Raw genomic sequence first — 23860 nt, 5'->3', positions numbered from 1 at the left:
TGGAATTGTGGATTTTTCCCAAGTCCATTTAGTAGTGGTTTATGGACTTGTCCTTTAGGAAACCGTCTAACCCCTTTTTAAACTCTGCCAAGCTAACCGCCTTCACCACGTTCTCCGGCAATTGAGTCAATGTAATTTACACCAGCAATTGATGTTGTAACCACATGTAAAATGTTCCGTGGTTTAGACTCCATCTTTGAAGGTTTTTTCACGTGCCGATGATGAAGAGAGGATCTACTTGATCCCGTTTAGCTCTATAGATAATTTATATCCACGAGCTCTTTGAGGCCGTTTTTCCTTCTATGAATCACAACAGTTCGTACAGCTGCTTGTTTAGTTATACTACTTGGGGGCACTCAGTGATTTATTCAACTGTAGTGGGTCATAGAACACCTATTTCTTGCCCTGAAAGGATACCAAACATGTACAGGGGGCACTGTTACAAAATAAACAAACAAACAAAAAAGTCTTTATTTCCTGTGTTCATGTCCTAAGGGCAAGAAATTGCTTCTGTTTCTGCATACTATGTCAAATATCTGGAAACACCTGAACCCTTTGACCACAAAAAAACACATCTTTAAACTTGAAGTAACTTTTAAAGACTAGCAATTTATCTCTCTCTTTCTCTGAGGAAAAGGTAACTAATAGTATGTCAAGAAGAAATATTATCCTTCTAAAATCTTCTAAAAATGTAGTTAGGTGAATACTGTCATTAGCACCATTCCCTCCCCCATTTCTATCCAAATTCTGCTCCCCAAAGAGATTCCCAGAAATATAAAAGAATTTCAAAAGAACTGAAGAATCTGGGTCAGAGAACTGTAAAAACCTCCTTGAAATGTTTCTGGATCAAATCCTAGGAAAATTAAGAAATCTAAGATTGTTTGCATAAAACAATTATCAAAATATTCCATTCTATGGTGGAGACTAAGGCTGTCCTTAATTGCAGAAAGCTTGTAAGGATTGTAATTAAGGCTCCACTGATTGCAAACATTTCTCAATACTTTCCAATTTTAGGGGGGGGGGGGAGGAGGAGGAGGAATTCATTAAAGTGCTGTAAAAGTTCACTCTTTACCACACCTTGATGCCCTGCAGGATTCAGCAACCTGTGGCATCTTGGTACCGCAGTTTACTGAATTCCATTTTAGAGGAATAACACTGCTTGCCTGCCACCTTGCAAACAGTGTTATGCCTGTGGCTCAAGAGCATCAGACCACAAAACCACAGCTCAATGCTTCCAAGCCTGGTATCCCCCTCCTGACTTCAGCCCCCCCTCCCCCTCCCCGGGGCTACCTTTTAAGTTCTTCGGCAGGAGTGATACCCAATCACTCCTGCCCTGGTTTCCAAATGGCACCCCTAGTGGTAGTCTCAGGCAACCACCGCTACGGGTCATATTTCCATATTTTGCTTGTTACTGTGAAAGCCACAGCAACTTGTCGCCATGGTATTTTTAGTCTAGTGGCACTAGGACAATTACCGTTAAGAGCCCTAATGTTGCTTGATGAATTCCCCTTTTAGAGTCTAGTACTTTAAATTCGATAGAGGTGCCCTCAGTAAAAAAAGAACTGAGTGACCATCCCCTTTAGCAACTCTTCCATTCTTGAAACTGCTCTCCAAATATAACAGTGAAACGTCTCCTCAACCTCAATACAATTGGACATAGGAACAGGAGAGGACACCTGAACTGCTGGCTGCTCCAGGGAACGAATCAATTCATGCTCCTCAAAGGGAAACCTTCTTCCATAGACTGTAAAGAATTAACCAAATGGAGGCAATACTGGAAAAGGCAGAATCCTGCTGCCTGAGCTGAGAACGACTGCTTTCAACAAAGCTGAAGAGATAGAAGCACACTCCTTACTCATTACTAAGGGCTGTTTACTAAGCCGCACTAGAGGCACACTAGCTCGCTAACCGTGTAGATGCTCATAATATTCCTATGGGCATCTACAAGGTTACTGTCGCTAATTTTTAGCTCAAGCTAAAAATGCTAGTGCACCTTAGTAAACAGGGCCCAAATGTTTACCATAGGCCCCTGAAAAGTAGTTGAGAAGCAGCTGGGGTTTTCTTCCTGTTCCCTTTCCCTATATCTACAGAAACTAGCCAAGTCAAAAACAAATACACCCAACGCTGACTCACCAGAAGAGCTATTTATCTTTTGTTGAACTCTTCACAGATATTCCACTGGAACTCCAAAAGAACCAGACCTGCCCCTTTGAGATGAACACCAACGCACTACTTGCTCTTGAGTGGAAGAGACGTCATTCCCTGGCACTGGGTGTCCTTTGACAGATGAAACATAAGGCAGAGGCTCCGAAATACAGCTTGCACTGCTGACCAACTTCCACCCACACAGGTTGTTTTCTTCATAATGTAGTGTTTGGGCTACACACCTCTTCTAATGATCTTCTGGGCTATAACTGCAGAACAGAACACCTAGGGCCCTGTTTACTAAGCAGCATTATAGGCATGTTAACGTTTTTAACAAGCGTTAACCATGTATGTGCCTACAATATCCCTATAGGCGCCTACATGGTTAGTGCGCGTACTAAGTGAAGGCATGCTAAAAACATTAATGCACTAGAAAACAGGGCCCCTAGTATTTTTTTGCTGACAATCACCTTTGTTATTATTTCATGTGGAACTACTGTTATTGTACTGTTGCCTACTGAACTTCAGGTTGCCTTCCTTGATATAACTTGTTAAGATATTGGTGTTAAGTTTCATTGTATTACCTTTACACAATCACAATAAAAATTATTTGTTAAAAAAAAAATTTTTTTTCAAAAAAGCACCAGCTTTATAAAGGCAACATTGGCTCCCAGAACCAGCCCTGATAACACACAAATGCTCTTACACAAATTTCACACACTCCGAGGCAGCTGTAACTATGTGCATTTATTTATAATATTCACACAGACATAACTCCACCCCAGCTCCATCTGACCTACACCCCCAGGAACACCTATTTAGATGGCATAAATGGAGGTGCCATCATTCATCAGTGGCTTTTATTTTAGAGGCTCCATTTGTGACTTAAACATTTGAATTCTGGCAAATATATTTCTAGTTATGAAAAACATTTTTGAGAAGCCAAGATTTAAATGTGTAAATCGTCAATACGTCCCGGGAGCACGGTTTGGGTGGGACTAAGACAGGACGAAAACATGATATGTGCATTCCCCATTTCAGAACAAGTGAGCACATCCATGATTGCCAATAGTACAGCTAAACTCACCTGGGTTCAAGAAGTGCAACCTTGCTACCAGCAGTCCAGTGGTGATCGGACTGGGCGGAAAGACTTGAATTCACTGCTACCGGTGTACAATATTCAGTACTTTGGTATCTGTGGTCTAAAATCCCCACACAGAAGTTTTAGTTCCGAACCTGATATAGAAATGAATCGATTTTTTGATCTTTCAAAAAGTACAAAGACTAGGGGACAGTCAATGAAGTTACATGGAAATACTTTCAAAACAACTAGGAGGAAATATTTTTTCACTCTAAGGAAGTTAAGCTCTGGAGTTCATTGCCTGGGGATATGGTAACAGCAGTTAGCCTATCCAGGTTTTAAAAAGGTTTAGACAAGTTCCTGGAGGAAAAGTCCACATGAGGAAGCCACTACTTGCCCTGGGATTGGTAGTGTAGAATGTTGCTACTAATTGGGTTTCTGCCAGGTGCTTAGATTGGTCACTGCTGGAAGCAAGATACTGGGCTGGATGGACCCTTGGTCTGACCCAGCATAGCTATTCTTATGTTCTTATCTATATGGTGGGGCGATCACCATCTATGCTCTCAACATCTGCAGTTCTGCAATGTGTCCTCCAACTGGACATAGCTACTGCAGGGCCGTTCATGCTGGCATGTGTCTTCGAAAGGAACTTTTGTTAACAGACCACAGAACTGTAGATGTCCCAACCAGGACGCCTCAATTCAAGTTTGTACCTCACTTCTAAAATGCCACTGTGTGCCTACTTTTTACATGTGTGTAACCAGCACAGTTTTATAAAAGCCATAATTTTGATAATTATCCCCAAAATGCTATTATGTGTTGAACTTCAGTCTTGATTTTTACCTGCTTAAATTGGTCAGAAGGATTTTTTTTCTTGTTCGTACCTAAGTTAAAATACAGCTTTGTGTGCTTATACTTGACACCTATTACCTAAGAGAGACCACAGGGCAAGCAGCCTTAAGGATCCTTAGGCTATGTTATTTTTCAGGTATCTACAATAAAAGGATATCTAATAAATAATATTAGAATTTCAAAAGAAACAATCTTCGAGTGGAGTGGAGTGGAGTGGAGGAGTAGCCTAGTGGTTAGTGCGGTGAACTTTGACACTGGGGAACTGGGTTCAGTTCCCACTGCAGCTCCTTGTGACTCTGGCCAAGTCACTTAAACCTCTATTGCCCCAGGTACAAATAAGTACCCATAAATGCTATGTAAACCACTTTGAATGTGGCTGCAAAAAAAAAAAAAAATCACAGAAAAGCAGTATAATCAAGCCCCATTGCCCCCCCCCCCCCCCCCCACCAAAACAGGGGGAAATTGTCCCTTACTAGTGAGATCAATATTAGGAGTCTATGAAAACTAATCCAGAAAAATTCTGTCAGAAGAATTATTTTTATTATTATTACCAAGATTTGTCTTACCATCTTAATAAGAAATACATTATAGACATGAGGCCTTTAGGATTACTGTCCCAATTCCAACCATTAGGAAAATATCCTTGCAAAATGCACTTCTTTGCAAAAATACTTTAAAATTGCAAGATCAAAATATATGCTTTTTTCCTCATAAATAAATTATTTTCATAAACATTCAGGAGTGTTGGAAATACAAAAAAAAAAAAAAGCAAATCTGGAAAACAAAATACTTTAGCGGACAAAGTTGTAGTGCAGCATGAAGCGAGACTTTGGTGGTAATGATCTCAAATACATATTTTTTTTTTTATTATTGACAATCTGAAACCAGCTGTATGATCAGTTCTCTGGCATCTTGCAGGCTTGAAGGGATCTCGGCCCCTTCCTTCACCAGGTGAGTTCCAATGAGAAACAGCTTCCGGTCATCTCCGATTTCAGACAGTGCAAGAGCATCGTGCATTTCGGTGATACTGTATGCACCAGGAAGATCCTTGAAAAACAACAACAAAAAAAAAAAATACCAGCAAATTATTTCCAAGTAAAACAGAGGGGCAATACATCATCATCATATTTTCCAAGGCACGATCAATCTGTTGCTGGCAAGGAGCAATTAAGTAATAAACCTGATACAATAGGAAACAAAGACTATACATATGAAGATGAATTCAATGTACACTGCCATAAAAGATACCCAGATGCATAAGGAACTGAGGGCCTCTTACACCGTGCTAGCGGTCCCCGGTGCGGTAATGCCAACAAAACCCATTCATTTAAGATAAGCTTCATTGGCATTGCCGCGCGGGAACCATTATTGCGTCTTGATAAAAGAGGCCCTAACAGATTATAGTCAAACTATTATAACTGAAACAAGCATGCCCCCACCCAACAATGATACCTTCACAAACCACAAATGTTAATTAATTTCTATGATGGAAAAAAATGGTTTCATAAGAGTTTATGACAAAAGATTCTTATCAAAATTTTTACTCAATTCTAAATCATGGACCAGCACAGAAATGCTTATTCTGCAGTGCTTGGGGTAACCTCCAAAAAATGCATCAGTGCCAAAACATTAATTCAATTCACTAGTTTTAATAAATGTGGATCGGACATATTTCTTTGACCTTAGGACTGAGGATCAGATTCTTGTGAGTGCCAGACCTGGTAACAGTGGCTTGCACTTATGGTCCTACAATCCTTCAGGGGGATTTTTTTGTGGCTCAGTCAAGAACATAATTGGGATCTTTCACCATAACCCTTCATTAACAAGCACTCAGAGATTTTTCTCCTAATGTATAGACCTTTCCACGGGTTTGTGGTTGATCATTCTGGCGATAGTCCAGAGACTAGAAGCTCTGCACTAGGCCTCCTCCCAGAACCCTGTATCATAAAGGTGACATTAGATCTTACCTGGTAACTTTCTTTCCTTGACTATCTCCAGACCATTCCCCCACGTGGGTATATGCCCTCCTACCAGCAGATGGGGAGACTGAGAACTACTAGTGATGTCACCTTATGTCACGATTGTGGTCGTGACCCCTCTCAGACTCACCTTATTTCTGGCGGTCAGCTTCTGAGCTGGCTTTTGTCTGTTCTTCCTGAGTTAGTTCTGTCTCTGTCTCTGTGTGATGGCTGCTTCCAGCATGGCTCTGATTACTCCACTACACTGCACCTGTGTGTGTTAAGCCTCTCTGTGCTTCAGTATGCTTTCTGCCTGTGTCTTGGTTTGTGTTCCTCTCGCCCTCTGGTGGCCAGAACTGGTGGCTGCCATAGACTTTCCAGACTTTCTTTCTGGTCCGGTCCAGATATTTCAGCCCTCCAGACTTGGTTTGAAGTTTGGCAGCTAGCCTCGCCCGTAGCTGCCTCATGATTCCTGCAGCTGAGCTTCAGGGGCTGATGGGTTTATTAACCACCTGGAACCTTCTGAGTTCACCTTTGCATCGTCTAAGGTCCATGGTTTGTTGGTGCTTTGTTGCACTTCTGCTTAGTCTGGTTTCTCGTATAGCTCCTTGTCTGATTCTAGTTAGTCTATGTGTAGTTTAGCTTAGGTTTATTTGCTTATTTCCCTAGTCTTGTTTCTGGTCTGTATTCCTTGTCTAGTTTCTGTTTGTCTGTGTCTCTTGCTTAGTGGCTGCTCTGCAGCTTTCAGTCCTGTCTCTTGTCTGTCAGTATTTGTACCTTGTTTCAGTGGCTGCGTGACAGCTTTCAGTTCCTGTCCTTTAGCTTGTCCATTTCCTGCTTTGTGTAGTATTGTCTGTCTGTGAGTCCTAGCCCAGTTTCCTGCCTTGCTGCCAAGGTATATTCCTTTCCCCTCTGACCCTCAGTCCCTGTTCAGCCTAGTTGGTATCCAGTGCCTGCCCCAGGGGTGTAGCCAGACACCCAATTTTGGGTGGGCCTGGGCCCAGGATGGGTGGGGGCAGAATAACTTTGCCCTGTCCCACAAGTGATTTGGTCTCTCCCTCTCTCGCCTGCATGCCATTTGGTCTCTCAAACATCCTCTCTCCCTCGCATGCAGCAACTAATACACACTGCTCATGTTGGCCCCACAGCCTTCCTTCTGATGCAACTTCCTGTTTCTGCATAGGTGGGAATACATCAGAGGGAAGGCTGTGGGGCTGGTGCGAATAGTATGTATCAGTGGCTGCTCGCTGCAGGCGAAGATCTGCTGTTTACAAGGTATGCAGGCGGGACAGTTGGTGGCAGTTTTTGGCTGGTGAGGCTTAGGGATCCCTGCCAGCCACATCATAGGTGTGCTGCTACTGGGTGAGCCTGAGCCCAAAGTGGGTGGGCCTGGGCCCATCCAGGCCCACCCTTGGCTATGCCACTGGCCTGCCCTGTCCAGTAAGTCCTGCCGGCCGCCTGCACCCAGTGGCTCAACTCCTGGGGAAGGGCGATCAAGCGCAGGTGAAGTCTAGCTGTTTCTGTCAGAGTTCTGTCTTGTCTCTGGTGTGGGGTGGTTTTGCCTGCCACTGCTGCTGCACGGCAGTGGCCCAAGGGCTCACGAACCTAGTTTCTGCCTTGAAAGCCTGACACCTTATTAGGTCTTGTGAAATCCTGAGCCCCTCAGTATGTCTACTGACAAAGCAAAAATGAAGAAAACAGAACAGACCCCCCCCCCCCCCAGGAGAAAAGGAAAAACCAACGTCAAAGAAAACAAGTGCCATGTCCACGCCTGTCCACCACACATTCTGCTGTGAGACTGCTAGCTGGGCTTTATTTTGTTTCCTTCTCTTACTCTTTTTTTTTTTTTTTTTTTGCTTGTTTGGGTTTTTTTTTTTCCTTTTTATTGAGATACAGAGACAGATCCTTCCAGAGTCCAGGCACCTGCCACCACTTCCGGCCCAGCCCAAAAACTAGCAACACAGAGAAATACAGGCAGGATCGGGAATGGTCTGCAGAGACGCAAGGAAAGAAAATTAGAAGATCTAATTCCTCCTTCCTTATCATCTGAAGTTTTTGTAACAGTTTTTTTCGTAACACCCCTAAATAGTGAGTTACAATAATCTAAGTATGGTATCAGGATTGTCAGTGCCATTGCTCCAAAATTAACTGGATGTAATTTAGAACAAATTGCTCTCAGCTAATGTAACTGGAAAAACATTTATTTAGATAAAGCCTTCATGTGTAATTCAAAAGTTCCAATTATGACTCCCAACACTCTTGAGTGGTCCTCAATCATTAGCTTCTCACCTGTACCCAATTCCAAATACTTAGCTGTCAGATTCTCATAATCTCCAAACTGCGAGCTTTGCACCAGGTAGGCAAGTAACCAAGCCATCCTAACCCTTCCCTCCTGGGCAGAAGCCCCTGGAGACACATCCTCTGTGCTAGAGGATACTACATCCCCTGGGGGGGGGGGGGGGGGCAGGTCCTGGCTACAGAACCTCTTCCTGCCTTTCCAAGGTGATGCTCTCCCTTCAGGTGACCTTTCTCCTCCATGGCAGCACAGAAGTTGCCAGACTGGAGGTGGGACCTCTCTACTATGTCCCTGTAGGCCTCCTCTATATACCTATCTGTCTACCTCTGCAACTCCAAGTCTGCTACTCTAGCCTCCAGGGATTGGACCTGTTCTCTGAGTGCTAGGAGCTTTTTGCACCGAGTGTCTGTATAAAAATGCTAGAAGCCTAAAAAATAAGACAGGAGACTTAAAGAGTATATAGACATAAAGAAGAGGTAAATATAGATATCTCAGACATGGTGGAAGGAGGACAATCAATGGGACACTGAGTTACAAGAGTATAAATTGCACTGCAATGATAGGGTGGATCAAATTGGAGTGGGGGGGTTGTACTGTATGTTAAAGAGGGAATTAAGTCAAATTAAATAAAAATTCTTTATGACAGACACAAACGTTGAATCCTTATGTATAGAAATTCCATGTGTGAAGGGAAAGAATATACGTGTAGGGTAGAGAATGACACTGGGATGGAGACCCGCAGTAATCCTTGGTAACAACAAAAATTTACTGCGGGTGTGGAAGCAAAATCTTTTACAGCCCTGAGAGAGCAATAAAAAGCCTTGCTCTGGTTAAAAAATAACAAATGCAATTACTGCAGGTCTGGCATCTCTGTCTTCCTTTCTCCCTCTTCCTCCCCACTGCATCTCTCTACATTATGCTGGCGCAAGGAGGGTCCCCAAAGGAAGTTACATCAGAAGGCGGAAGCCGGCAGAAGGAAGGCCTCGGAGCAGGCCTGTGGGGATCTTCCTTGTGATTGCATAAAGGTAGAGAGACCATGATGGGAGGGGAGGAAAACAAAATGCTGGACCCGTGGGGGGGGGGGGGGGGGGGGGGGGGGTAGCGTTGGAGGGAAGTGGGGGCTGGAGTTGAAGGAGACAGAGGTGCTGGACCTATGGGAGGAAGAGAGGTGGGCTGGAGCTGAAAGGAGGGGACAGAGGTGCTCAAATCCCATGGGAGGGGGAGCATTTTATTTTTCCATTCACTTTAGTCCCAGGTTTTCTCGTTTTTTCCTAACTTTCTTTCCAGAGTCTTCTGCCTATTTGGCATTTCTTCTCTTCATCATATCCACCATTCATCTTTTCCTCTGTGTCCCTACCCTTCCTGTCCAACATTTCCCATACGTATCCTGGTCCCTATCCTTATCCCCTCTGTGTCCCTATCCTCCTCCCATATGCAGCATCTCCCCTCAATGTTCCTATCCCTTCCCCTGTGTTCACCATCACCCCTCTGTGCCCCTGTCACTATGCTCCTTTCATGCCCAGCATCTCTTGTCTGTGTCCCTGTCCCTCCCTACATCCAGATTTTCCCCTCTCTCTTCCCTTCCTCCCACACCCCTCACCCATGAACCAGCATCTATCTCTCTATCGGCCCCCCCCTCCCCCCATAGATCTGGCATCTCTCCTTTCCCCCTGCAGTCCTTCAAACGTACAGCACGTCGCTGGCAGTAGAAGCACTACAGACAGGCCTCCTCCAGCCGACCCTGGCACCTTCCCTCTGCTGGGTCCTACCCACAGAAGTTGCATCAGAGGAGATGGGATGTGGCAGAGGGAAAGTGCTGGAGTCAGTGTTTGTAGCACTTCCACTCTTGATGACCTGTCATAAGTTTGGAGGATTTGGGGGGGGGGGGGGGGGGAGGGCAGGGAGAAATGCTGGACTGGGGAGAAAGAGACACACAGACAGAGATATCATACCATGAAGGAGGAGAGCAGGAAGCAGAGTGTCTATGTGTGGGAACAGGTGAACAGGTACAGTAGGAGGCAGCCCTGGGCTTTTTGCCAGGCTCACTCAAAGGTAGCCTCGCCCTTGATCTCTGCATAGAAGCAGCTTATCCAGGGCCTATTACAGAGTCTTTTTAGTTTGCCATGTATTGCAAGGTGGTCATTCCACCAACATTCAAAACTAAAGCAGCACGTATCAGCCTTATGCTGTAAAATGTTTTAGTCACTTACATTCAGTTTCTCGGCTCATGATACTGAGGCTATCCAGTACTGAGCTACACTGAGGAACACCTGCAAACCATGAGCCAAGAAACTGCTCACAGGTATCAGCTCTATGGCTGCAGAGAGTACTGAACACCCGCAGTATTGAGCAAGTGCCTTCAATTTGATAAAGGAGGGTGTTTAGAACCCTCAGTCATTTTGAAAAGCTGGCACCTATGAAACTGCTTATTATGAATATAGAAAACATTTTAGAGAAGGCAGCAGGCTTGGAGTCTATGGAGTACGGTACACTTAAGTTTTTCTATTACCTGTTTGTTAGCTAAAACCACCACAGGAAGTAAGGCATCATGTTGGATCATCTGATGGAGATGGCTTTTGGCAACCGGCAATCGGGCATGGTCTGCGGCATCCACAACATACACCAGCATAAGCGCTCTGGAGAGGTACATATTCCAATAAGCACGCAGAGATTCCCCACCGCCAACTGGAAGGCAACAGAATGGAGCATGTTACCTCAACTTCCTTCACTTGCAAGATTATCTATCTGTCATTTCTGCGGACAAAAGAATTTTATGGTTCTGCAATAACATTAACAAACTGGAAGACAGAGTGGAGGACTAGGAAAGGGAAATGGGACTTGATATACCGCCTTTCTGTGGTATTTTGCAACTACATTCAAAGCAGTTTACATGTCTACAGGTACTTAATTTGTACCTGAGGTAATGGAGGGTTAAGTGACTTGCCCACAATCACAAGGAGCCGCAGTGAGAATCGAACATGGTTCTCAGGCCGCTCAAGGCAGAACAAGTTACTATCGGTAGACCTCCTGGTGATCCTCATGAAGCAGGAGCTATTTGGCTCCTTAGAAACATGGCTGGCAAGGGAACTATGTCTGGAATGTACCACAGTCAACCTGTGGATTGAATAAGCTCATGTTGGGCCCTAACGAGAGAATATGCAGAAACCACAAGTGATGATCCTGCGGGTCTTCAACTTCATCCATTAAGTGGAAATTGTGCAGGTCCTCTGTGCAGGCAAATGTCTTCAATACAAGGGCAAGCAGATTCTTTGTTTTCAAACTATTCAATTAAGGTTGCAGCGCTGTGGAAAGAATTCTGAAACACATGTTCCAAGCTGTTCTCCTTTAAGGTGTACTTGCTTTGCTGTACCCGGCATATGTGGTACACTTTTTCCCAAAACTGGTGGAGGCCAAGACCTTTGCGGACTGCTTGGAACACAGCGAGTCTAGGTGTGGGTGGGGGATTCGCCTTCCCCAACAATCTGAGAAGAGTGGGCTGGACAGTCTGGTGGTGGGACAGAATTTCAGATAAGTATTACAGTTATCAGTCGCTCATATGCAGCCTGAGTATTTGGTGTTCTGGAATCTCTTCATGGAGGTGTAACCTAGTGAGACTCCTATACAACAGTTACACTGGCTTTGAACCAAGAGGGCCCAATTTTTGAAAGGGAGATTTTCAGACACACCTCCAGCCCTGCCCACTCTGCCCCAGCCCCACCCACTCCACTTCCTGGCTCTTCCCCTAACACACCTCAGTTTCACAGCCTTCCTCCAGTCCTTCATGGCACCAACAAGCCAGCTTCCCCTCTGTTGGCAGCAGGAGGTACCTTAACAAAATATCATCTCTTGCTGCCATGGGACCAGTCTCGAGATAAAAGCTGTGAGTCTTTGCAGCTCTTTATAGTGAGACTGGTCTTGTAGTAGCAGGAGATGACATTATATTAACGCGTCTCCTGCTGCTGACAAGAGTGGGAGCAGAGATGCCATGGGTGGCCCATCCAAAAGCTGGAGATTTTTCACTGCCACACGGGGGATTTCAGGCCAATAAAATGTATGCGTGTGGGTGGGGGGGGGGTTCATGGGCCCTAGCCATGTCTTACACCAGATCTGGCAAAAACTGACATATTCTAATCAATAAATCAATGTGTCAGGGTGGAAAGGGAGGCCTCCAGCCCTGTCTGACAAGTCCAAGCTTTTTTTTTGGACAGTCGACAAACTTCTGCAGAAGGATTGTGTCTTGGGCGCAGGCACAATCCTCCTGTAAACGTACCCCAATGATCAAAGCTTAAATTTGCATGTTACTAACTCTGATCATAGGGAAGTTAATGCCCTGTGCTGTTCCAGTGCTAATTTTAGAGCACTGTTTGGAACAGCGCGGGGCATCTGATCATCTGCCTGGGTTCTAAGAATGCAGGGGTAGCTATTCTTTTTCACAAGTAGCTCGACGTTCATATCACCAAACTGATCAAAGATCAAGAGGGTTGTTATATTATTGTTCGGGGGTCCTTCTCAGGGAAAAAGGTTGACACTTTTTAAAGTTATATGCGTTTGACCACTCTGATGGCTAAATGGCTAAAAAAAGTCAAAGTCATTTACAATAAAATATTAAAAAACCTTATCCACTAACAAATTCGTAACATATGCAAGGCCTAGAAAATTTACCCTACAAAATTACAAAAGACCCAGCCAAATATTAAAGCTTACAGTATTAAACGTTCCCCTCAAAACTTACTCGAGAAAATAAACAAAGTTTTAAGTTGCTTTCGATATGCCAATAAAGTACCTTCCAAAGCAATTTCAAATCTTAACTGCTGTCACTTAGAAGGTCCTATCCCTCCCCTTTGCCAGACATATAAATTTGAGGAGGGGAACAAACAATTGACCTCAAGCTGACTGCAGAAATCTACTGGGAAATAACACTAAGCATTGGGAGAATATTGTAGTTATTGAGTAATCAAGGCTTTAGAGGTCTGAACTAATCACTTGAACTTTATCAACTCCTCAACTGGCAGTCAGTGTAACTGCACCAAGGAAGGGTTTGCTCTTTCTCTCCTTCTAGTGCCTGTAGCAATATGGGTGAGAGTTTTTGACCACTTGCAAGAGGTGTAACCATTTACCTGCAAGGCCTGTATATAATGCATTGCAATAGTCCAAAATGCTAAGGACTATGGCCTGTACAGCTGGGCAAAAAGCCTGTGAAATAAGATATGGTTGAAGTTGTTCAAGGATATGCATCTGACTAAAAGCTAGTTCAGTGACTGAAGATAATTGCTCTGGCTTTCTCTCAACTTGTCCCAGACATATGCCCAGAGACATAATAGATTATTCCCATCAAGAATTCTAATTACCAATTATAGGCCGAACATAAGTACATAAGTAATGCCACACTAGGAAAAGACCAAGGGTCCATCGAGCCCAGCATCCTGTCCACGACAGTGGCCAATCCAGGCCAAGGGCACCTGGCAAGCTTCCCAAACGTACAAACATTCTATACATGTTATTCCCGGAATTGTAGATTTTTCCCAAGTCCATTTAGTAGTGGTTTATGGACTTGTCCTTTAGGAAATCGTCTAACCCCTTTTTAAACTCTGCCAAGCTAACCGCCTTCACCACGTTCTCCGGCAACGAATTCCAGAGTTTAATTACGCGTTGGGTGAAGAAAACGTTTCTCCAATTTGTTTTAAATTTACTACACTGTAGTTTCATCGCATGCCCCCTAGTCCTAGTATTTTTGGAAAGCGTGATCAGACGCTTCACATCCACCTGTTCCACTCCACTCATTATTTTACATACCTCTATCATGTCTCCCCTCAGCCGTCTTTTCTCCAAGCTGAAAAGCCCTAGCCTCCTTAGTCTTTCTTCATAGGGAAGTCGTCCCATCCCCGCTATCATTTTATTCGCCCTTCGCTGCACCTTTTCCAATTCCACTATATCTTTCTTGAGATGAGACGACCAGAATTGAACACAATACTCAAGGTGTGGTCGCACCATGGAGCGATATAACGGCATTATAACATCCTCACACCTGTTTTCCATACCTTTCCTAATAATACCCAACATTCTATTCGCTTTCCGAGCCGCAGCAGCACACTGAGCAGAAGGTTTCAGTGTATTATCGACGACGACACCCAGATCCCTTTCTTGGTCCGTAACTCCTAACATGGAACCTTGCATGACGTAGCTATAATTCGGGTTCTTTTTTCTCACATGCATCACCTTGTACTTGCTCACATTAAACATCATCTGCCATTTAGCAGCCCAGTAAATGCCACCCAGTTTCTCCCACCAAAATACATAGATTCTGGTTTTTGTGTGTTTTTCTGAACAGCAAGATGTGCATTCCTTTCCTAAAAGGAATGGCATTCTTAAAAGGGTGACATTTTGGTGGTCGGAATGCTCCAGAAGGGGAGTGTCCACACCCACCCCTCTCTCCAGATTGGCTATATTGAGCCATTACTGCAGATAATTTCATCTGGTAGCTCCTACAAGAGGAATACTACTGTCAGTCCTCATCCCTCAAAGACCAAATGGTCAGGAGGGTCACCTGTTATACACACATATTTATGTATTTATTTATTTATTTATTGCATTTGTATCCCACATTTTCCCACCTATTTGCAGGCTCAATGTGGCTTGCATTGTTCCGTAATGGCGATCGCCATTTCCGGAATCAGAGATACAAAGTGGTATTGCATTAAAGTTCATGATTGACAGAGTAGATTAAGCAGTCAAGTATAAACAGCTTATAATCAGAATGAGAGACAAAGTGATATTGCGTTAAAGTTCATTCGTGGTAGAGTAACTGAGGTAGTCGAGTATAGAGAGTTAGGTTTTATCCAGTTCTGGTATAAATTTCGCTGTCTGGTATTTAGGATGGATCATTGTGGTATGCCTTATTGAACAGGTTGGTTTTTAGTGATTTTTGGAAGTTTGTTAGGTCGTGCATTGTTTTTATGACGTTTGGTAGTGCATTCCATAGTTGCGTGCTTATGTAGGAGAAGCTGGATGCATATGTTAATTTATATTTTAGTCCTTTGCAGCTGGGGTAGTGGAGATTCAGGAATGTGCGTGCTGATCTTTTAGTATTCCTGGGTGGTAAGTCTATGAGGTCTGACATATAGACCGGGGCCTTACCGTAAATCAATTTATGAGTGCAGATTTTGAACATAATACGTTCTTTAAGTGGGAGCCAGTGTAGTTTTTCTCTTAGGGGTTTGGCGCTTTTGTATTTCGTTTTTCCAAATATGAGTCTGGCTGCTATGTTTTGGGCAGTTTGGAGTTTAATGATTTGTTCTTTGCATCAGACATAGATTGCATTGCAGTAATCTAGGTGACTTAGCAGCACTGATTGTACCAGGCGGCGGAATATTTCCCTTGGGTAGGAAGGTTTTACTCTTTTGAGTTTCCACATTGAATGGAACATTTTCTTTGTTGTATTTTTCGCATGGCTTTCTAGTGTGAGATTTCGGTCAATTGTAACTCCGAGAATTTTCAGGCTATCTGAAACAGGAAGGGTATAGTTTGGGGTGTTTATAGTGGTGGGTTTGTTTGTGTTATATTGTGATGAGACGATGAGACATTGTTTTTTCTGCGTTGAGTTTTCATTGAAATGCATCTGCCCATGAATTCATGATTTGGAGGCTGTGTTTGATTTCATTTGTGATTTCTGTTGGATCATATTTGAACGGGATGTAGATCGTGACTTCATCTGCGTAGATGTAGGGATTAAGACCTTGGTTGGATAGCGATTTGGCTAGAGGTGTCATCATTACGTTGAAAAGGGTCGGTGAAAGCGGTGATCCTTGGGGTACTCCACATTCTGGTTTCCATGGTGCTGATGTATTCGAATTTGATATCACTTGGTATGTTCTTGCGGTTAGGAAGCCTTTGATCCAACTAAGTACGTTTCCTCCAATTCTGAAGTATTCTAAGCTGCCACCACCACCACCAATATCTTGTAGTGCTGCAGCCAACCCAAACAGCAGTGCCTGGAACTGAACTGGTATAATTTCTGATCTGATCAGAATGTGTAAATAACCTTCCAAATGGCACAGAGTGGTTAAAAACTCCCATGGCCATAGAATTGTAATAAGCAGCCCCAAGGTCTCCATGCATAACTCTGGAACCTTGAGGGAAGCATTGACTTGCCTGAGGATCCAGGATGGGCTAAGCACAACAACATTCAAAGAAATTCAAAGAAATCCCCATTTGCAAACTGAATTCAATAAAGGGACAAAATAGTAATCAAATTCAAGGACTGGAACAATGGCTTTAAATCCACCAAACATTTATCATAAGGGAGGAAACAGCTTCTGAATCTCAATTAAGTACACACTGTGCTTGCCACTTCCATCACCGGCATTTAAAAAAAACCTCCCTTTGACTTATGCTGATTCAGCCTTTCTTACACAATCCAATGAATTGCACCAACTTAAAAGTGTTAAAAGTACACAGTGTTCAATAAAATTTTGTGATCTTATGTCAACAAACCGACTTGGGAACACAATCAAATAACAAAACTTCTCAAACCACTAGGTCCTGTTGTCAGCAAAGGCCAGTGTTTCACAGTAAAATGCCGCTTCTCCAGGGATAACAGGAACTGTCTGAAACAAACGATCTCATAAATACATAATTCCTCTGACACATCCAACATAGTATATATTGAATACACAGTCTAAATTACTGCAAATCCAGTTCTGAGAGTTTTAACGTCCCCTCTATATCAAACACAACTGTGTCTCAGTATGTTCAATCCTTCCAAATTTCTTGATGACATCAAAATCAGCCACTTCCCATCAGAAAACTTGCGTTCATCCATTCAATAACATTTCTCAGCAAAAATCAATAAAAATAAAACCATTCAATCTCACGATAGTCCAGTGGGTTGAACCGATTTTAAAAGATATATCCATTGTTGTTCTTTCTCCCCCTTGGGAACTTAAAGGGATATGATCCAAAACGAAACATCGCAGATCCTCATACTGATGATGATATTCCATGCATTGTTCGACAAAGGCGCTTCGTGTTTGGACCTCTGTACGGCACGCCGATGTTCCGCCACACATATTTTAAAGGAGCGCAACATTTGTCCCGTATAAACTTTAGAGCAAGGACGTATGACGCAATAAATAACATTCTGTACTGCAAGTTGTTTGATATTTTAAAAAATACACGCCTATCCACTGGATTGATTAATGCCGAGTGCTAAAGTATTATCACATATAAGGCAGTTATAACCGGTGCATGCCCCGGGGTAATTTTGATCTACATTTACTATTGCCTTTCAAATTCTTTTCTCTTCAAAAGGCAATCCATAAATGAGTATCAGGAAACATCGACAGTGCAGTTAAAGTCCAGTGTCTCCTCAAGACTTTCGCTACTTGATTAGCTTAAATTGTAACACATATGTGATATTATTTTCAGAACTTGAAATTGAAGATTTTTCTTGACACAAAAAAGTCTCTATTGTTATAGAGAGCACGCTTATAAGCTTGATGGACTACAGATGTCGGATAGCCCCAGGCTAATAACCTATTTATAAGATCTACAGATTGTTTTCTTAAACTCTTCTCAAGTTGAACATATTCTTCGAAACCAAAGAAACAGAGATAGGCAAACTCCTTTTCCAAGCCTGTGGTTGACAACTCAAAAAATGAAGGAAAGTATTCCTATTGTAGTTCTTTTCCTAAATACAGTCGTCAATATTGTTTCCACCCCCCCCCCCCCCCCCCCCCCCCCCCCCCCCCCCCCACTATGTTCAAATCAAGGAATGAGATTTCTGTCAAAACTACAGGACATAGTAAACTTAATATTAGGATGGCACAAATTTAACCACTCTACAAAACTGAACAACAGAGTTCGATCCCCTCCAAAAGTTTATAGTTATAGTTTATACTTTACTGAAATTTATTATACCACTTAACTGACAAGCAGAGCAGAGCAGTGTACAGGCTAAACATAAAGTAAGAAAGGAACACTGATTTATAATAGGACAGCAAAAATCACTCATGCCAGGACAGAAAAGAGAGAAAAAGTTGAGTAAAAAAAAAGGAGAGGTTCCAATGGACTACAGCTAAACATCTCAGGGACTCAGGAAAGGGCCTGCTAAGCTTGGTTAAATAACCAAGTTTTTAGGTCCGTCTTGAAACTCTTGAACAAGCAACTATGGAGGTCCAAAGTAAGGCTGTTCTAGGTGGAGGGAGCTAAAAAGTAAAAGGAAGTGTGTCTGGTGGACCCAAATTGAGCTGCTTTATGGTTGGGCAAAACTAAACGGTGGTCATTTAAAGATCGGAGGATTCTACTAGGGCAATATGGTATGGGAGGTTGGATAAGTAGTCTGGGATTCCAGACCTCAGAGCCTTAAAGGTTAAACCAGTAGCAAATGGTGATTCTTAAGTAGATGGGTGAAATCTGATAGCGGTGTGACCATATTACTACTTGCTGCTGAAAAATCAAAGAATCTAGCAATTTTCATTCAAAGTGTGACATGAAAAGGTTTGCAATTAAAGGGACCATAATGGTTCCCATTGCCATACTCAAAATTAGTTGAAAATAACATCCAAACTGAAAACAATTTTCTTCATTGCTATCTCAATTTAAAGAAATAAAAAAATCTGTGGGAACCCAAACCGGCTGGTCTCTAGTATCTAAATAATTTGCTAGAATCTTCAGATTTGGGCTTTCTGTTTATCTCAGAAACATGGCTCACAAAGCTGATAGTCCAATATTGCCTCACATCTATCCACCCGGTTAATGATATTCTTCACTCTCTGAGACGGTAAAAACGGTGGAGGACTTGCTATTTCTTATATTTGAGCTTTTTTCCACATGCCTTTAGTTAGGTTCTGGGATTTTCCAGTTCTGCAAATTCTGTGATGATTCAAGAGAGACAAATCAAATCGCCCTACTCCTCATTTATCATTCTCCAGGAGCTTGGTCCAAGGCAGAACCTCAACTTATAGAGATTACTTCATCTGCCATGTTCCAATTTTCTAGGATTATTTTCCTGGGAGATTTATACCTTCACTTGGAAAATGATGTGGACACCAATGTCCACAACTGAAGGACTGCGAACTAAACTACATTCTCCAAGGGTGCAACTCATGAAAAAGGACATATGTTAGACTTCATGACTTCCTATCCTAATTGCTTGAAAAGTTAATTCAAATGGAAGCCAGTACCATGGGGTCTGACCACTTCCAATTGGATTTCACCACTGATATCTGTATGTCAAGCTTAACTAAGCACAAGTCCTCCAAACTCATCTTCACCAGAGGTAAAATTTACGAGGTCACTTTCTGGTCTGAGCTAATAGATTCCCAAACTACCTCATCTCCTACACATGGTTCGATCAAATCCCATTGGGATACCAAGGTGAACGCTATACTAGACAAAATTGTTCCATTTACCATTAAAAAGGTCAAGACATCCAGAAATTCACCATGGTTCACAGAGGAACTATCCATTCTAAAAAGGGAATGTCGACGCCTTGAAAAGCAATGGAGAAAGAACAAAGATATTACTGATAAATCCAATGGTCAAAGCTTTACAGTCGAGTCTGAAACCAGAGTACTAGGGTTTTTGCTTGATTCTTCACTCACCTTCTCTTCCCATATTAACCAGCTATGGAAGAAAACACTATTCAAAATGAGACAGCTACATCTAGTCAGATCATTCTTTGACCAAAAAGCCTTTGCACTACTAGTCCAAATGTTAATCCTACCTCACCGGATTATTGTAATGTTCTATTTCTTGGTATTAAGTGTGAACATCAGAAAAAACTGAAACATACAAAATACGGCTGCTAGACTAATGTATAGATTGAATAGATATACTAGTGTTTCAACTCAACTCAACAAACTACACTGGCTTCCATAGCAGAAAGACTCCGGTTCAAAACCGCTTGTTTAGTTTTTCAAATCTTACAGGGTTTCACCAACTGCTGACTAAAACCACTTTGTTGGAGGAAGTGACGTCAGCCCTAGAGATGGCAGCTTGATTTGAGAGCTCTGCTGTCTTCGGAGCAAAATAGAAGCTTCCCCTGTGCTCAATTAAGGAGTTTACTCACCAAAACGACAAAGAGACCATCGGAACGATGGCAGCGAAGAAAAGGTTGGCGAAGTTTAAATTCGGGGCTGATACGCCCAGTACGAGTAAGGGATCGAACCTCCGGACACGCGGTGCAAAGATGGCCGCCGAAGAGAGTGAATCCGATCCAGATCCCGAAGAGCAAATGGAAAGTGAAACGGAGCTGAGCAAACGGGACTTTGTGCGTTGGTTCAAAGACCTTAAAACTGAATTGGTGGCGACTCAGTGAAGTATTCAAACTGCTGTAACGGAGTTGCACGAAGAAATAAAAGAAATTGGGAATCGAGTGGCGGAGAATGAAGAAAAAACGGAGGCAGCAATGGCGGAAGTGAAAGAACTCCAGGGAGCTCTTAAAGCTGAAAAACAAGTAAGAGCAGACTTGGAAATAGCGCTCGAAGACCTGGAAAATCGCACAAGACGGTGCAATTTGCGATTTAGGGGCATTCCAGAAGAAGATCAGTATAAAGATCCAGAAAAGGTAGTAAAGGAAATTTGCACCTTTTACTACAGCAAGACTCTAACGGGCAGCAAGAACAAGAGCCCATAGAACTGGAGAGAGCCCACAGAAGCTTAGGGCCACCAAGAGGGGGTTTGCCCAGAGACATAGTGGCATGCTTCCACAAATATGCAGTTAAAGAGAGAATATGGAGGAGAGCAAGAGAAATGGGGGAAGTAAACTGGCGGTCGGTTAAAGTTAAAATCTTCCAAGATCTAGCAAGGAAAACATTGCAGAAAAGAAGAGACTTTAAAGAAATTACAGCATACCTGCAAAAGGCAGGACTGCGATACCGTTGGCTATTCCCATTTGGATTACAGATCACAGTGGGAAATAATACCAAGCGTCAACACACACATCAAGGAGCGTGGAAATTACTGAGAGAGATGGGATGCACAGATGTTTCCAGAGATGAAGAGGCAAATAGGCATTCTACTAACAGCACGAGGAGGATGGAGCAGAATAGCTGGCAGAAGGTTGGGGGAAAGAAAAATCACATGCCCCCAAGGGAGGACAGAGCGGAAGAACAGTCAGTAGCAGTTACCTGAATGAGAACTATACAGCTTCTGGATTTAAACAATTTTTTTTGATAGGAGTTGGTGAGAGACTTGGGGATGGGAATGTTATATGCAGATGTTAAAATGGAAGAGAACAAATGTTAATGATTAAGTTGGAAACGCAGGGGGTTAAGATTCTATGGATAAACATTGGAATGGTCAGGCTCTGGGGAAGGCTAGCTTCCTAAAGGGTAAGACTGGCACGAGATATAGTTTGCCAGTTACAAGGGGGTACGGGGGAATACGAATTGGATCATGGAATGTTAATGGATTAAATAGCCCGGGTAAGAGAAGCATTATATTCAGGGAACTGCGTAAACTGAATTGGGACATAGTAATGTTGCAAGAGACGCACATTAAACAATGTGATGAATCTCTAATCATGAATAAAGGGCTAGGTACGGGGTACGCCCTAGCAGACTCCAGGGGAAACAAGACGGGAGGGCTGGTGATTTATGTGAAGGACCACTTGAAGTTTAATAAAGCAGTTTACAAGGATAGAGAGGGGAGATGTCTAGCAATTAAAGGGCATTTGAATGGTCGAAGTGTTACACTTATTAATGTATATGCTCCTAATGTGGGGCAGGGAAAATACTTTGATTCGCTTCGGGAAGAATTGCTCCCTTTTGTGGGGGGGGGGGGGAGTGTTGATGGGGGGGGACTTTAATCATTCAGTGGGATCACTGGACCACTCCATTCGGCAGAAGGGAGGGGGTGGCTATAACGGGCGACAATTCCACAGATTGATGAGAGAACTAGATTTGATTGATATATGGCGACTGAAACATCCGGGCAGACGACAATTCACACACTATGCACACGTACAGGGATCATATGCGAGAATAGATGCCATTTGGGGAAGCAGGAATGAGTGGGGGGAAGTGCGAGAAGCAGAAATTGAAAACATTCATGCCTCTGATCATGCACCGGTATGGGTGAAACTAGATGGGTTAGGGGAACAGGGGGGAAGGCAAATTTGGAGATTAAATGAATCCCTCTTGGACAAGGTCGAAGACTGCCAAGAAATACGATCCACCATTAAAGAGTATTTAGAAATAAATGATACAGGGGAAGTGTCAGAGGGGATACTCTGGGATGCACTTAAAGCGGTGGTGAGGGGGGTGCTTATACGTAAAGGAGCATATATGAAAAAGAAGAGGGCAGCTCATGAGATGGAAGTGCGGCATAACTTGGTGAGACTAGAAGCACTACACCAGAGGGAGGGTAAACCCCAGCAGCTACTGGAGCTTAAAAAGTGGAGGGGAGAGCTGCAAAAAATTCAGCTGAGAGCAATGGAGTTCCAGAGGCAGTTACTACAACAGAAATTCTTTGAATTCAGCAATAAAGCGGGTGCAATGCTAGCCAGAGGGCTAAGGGATAGAAGGGTTCGAAACACGATTACTAAAATAAAAGGGCCAAAGGACTCAATGCTTCACCAAGATGGGGAAATTAGAGAGCAATTTGTAAAATTCTATAAGACATTATATAGCAAGGAATCCAAAGCCTCTAAAGGGGAAATTAGATAATTCCTACAGAGACTGGGACTGCGGAGGGTAACGGCCCAACAGAGGGAGAAAATTGAAGCCACTGTGACCTTAAAGGAAGTAGTAAAAGTTATCAAAAGGGCTGAAAGGGGGGAAATCCCCTGGGACGGATGGGTTCACAGCCAAATATTATAAGCTCTTTCATCAAGAGCTAGGGCCACTACTGGTAAGATTGGGCAATGCTTGGTTTGTAGAAAAGGGCATACCGCCAAGCATGCATGAAGCTGGGATATCGGTGCTCCTAAAACCTGGGAGAGATCCAACATTATGCGGCTCTTACCGCCCGATATCCTTGCTGAATGTAGACGTAAAAATTCTGGCTAAGCTTATGGCAGATAGATTGAGTGAGATATTGCCTTCTCTTATTCATGAAGATCAATCTGGCTTTATACGTCAAAGACAAGTGGCGAATAACATTAGACGAACTCTTAACCTGATTTGGGGAGCGCAGAAAAGGGGGGACTCCATGACACTTCTCACAATAGACGCGGAAAAGGCATTCGATAGAGTGGAATGGGATTACCTATGGGAAGTAATGTTAGAAATGGGGTTGGGAAGACCTTTTGTGGGATGGGTGAAAGGGCTATATGAACATCCAGTAGCAAGAATTAAGGTCAACGGGGGATGGTCAGACATATTTAATATACAAAGAGGAACTAGACAGGGGTGCCCCCTATCCCCGTTATTGTTTGCTATTTCTATTGAGCCTTTAGCTCAACAAATTCGGGGGCTTAAAGACGTGAAAGGAGTTCGGATGGGAGGACAAGAACACAAATTAGCCTTATTTGCAGATGATCTATTATTTTATATAGGTTCCCCAGGGCATACCCTGCCAGTGCTTATT

General features: G+C 43.1%; 2 protein-coding genes across 2 annotated transcripts in view; both read right to left on the bottom strand.

The window, feature by feature from the left end:
• LOC115462474 overlaps positions 1 to 2267 on the bottom strand; it is a 90467-nt gene extending 88200 nt beyond the window's left edge. Inside the window, exon 1 of the mRNA XM_030192470.1 lies at positions 2134 to 2267. The gene's annotated coding sequence lies outside the window, so the exon portion shown is untranslated. The remainder of the gene's footprint in view (positions 1 to 2133) is intronic.
• Positions 2268 to 4596: 2329 nt separating this feature from the next.
• ARL9 (ADP ribosylation factor like GTPase 9) overlaps positions 4597 to 23860 on the bottom strand; it is a 58580-nt gene continuing 39316 nt past the window's right edge. Inside the window, exons 3-4 of the mRNA XM_030194555.1 lie at positions 10842 to 11017; positions 4597 to 5125 (exon numbers count right to left, since the gene is read on the bottom strand). Of these exons, the coding sequence (XP_030050415.1) occupies positions 4946 to 5125; positions 10842 to 11017 (356 nt within the window). The 3' untranslated portion in view covers positions 4597 to 4945. The remainder of the gene's footprint in view (positions 5126 to 10841; positions 11018 to 23860) is intronic.

This window comes from Microcaecilia unicolor, chromosome 2, assembly GCF_901765095.1.
Source record: "Microcaecilia unicolor chromosome 2, aMicUni1.1, whole genome shotgun sequence".
NCBI classification, from domain to species: domain Eukaryota; kingdom Metazoa; phylum Chordata; class Amphibia; order Gymnophiona; family Siphonopidae; genus Microcaecilia; species Microcaecilia unicolor.
Note: the sequence above shows the minus strand (reverse complement) of the source record. Positions and strands in the feature narration are given on the sequence as shown.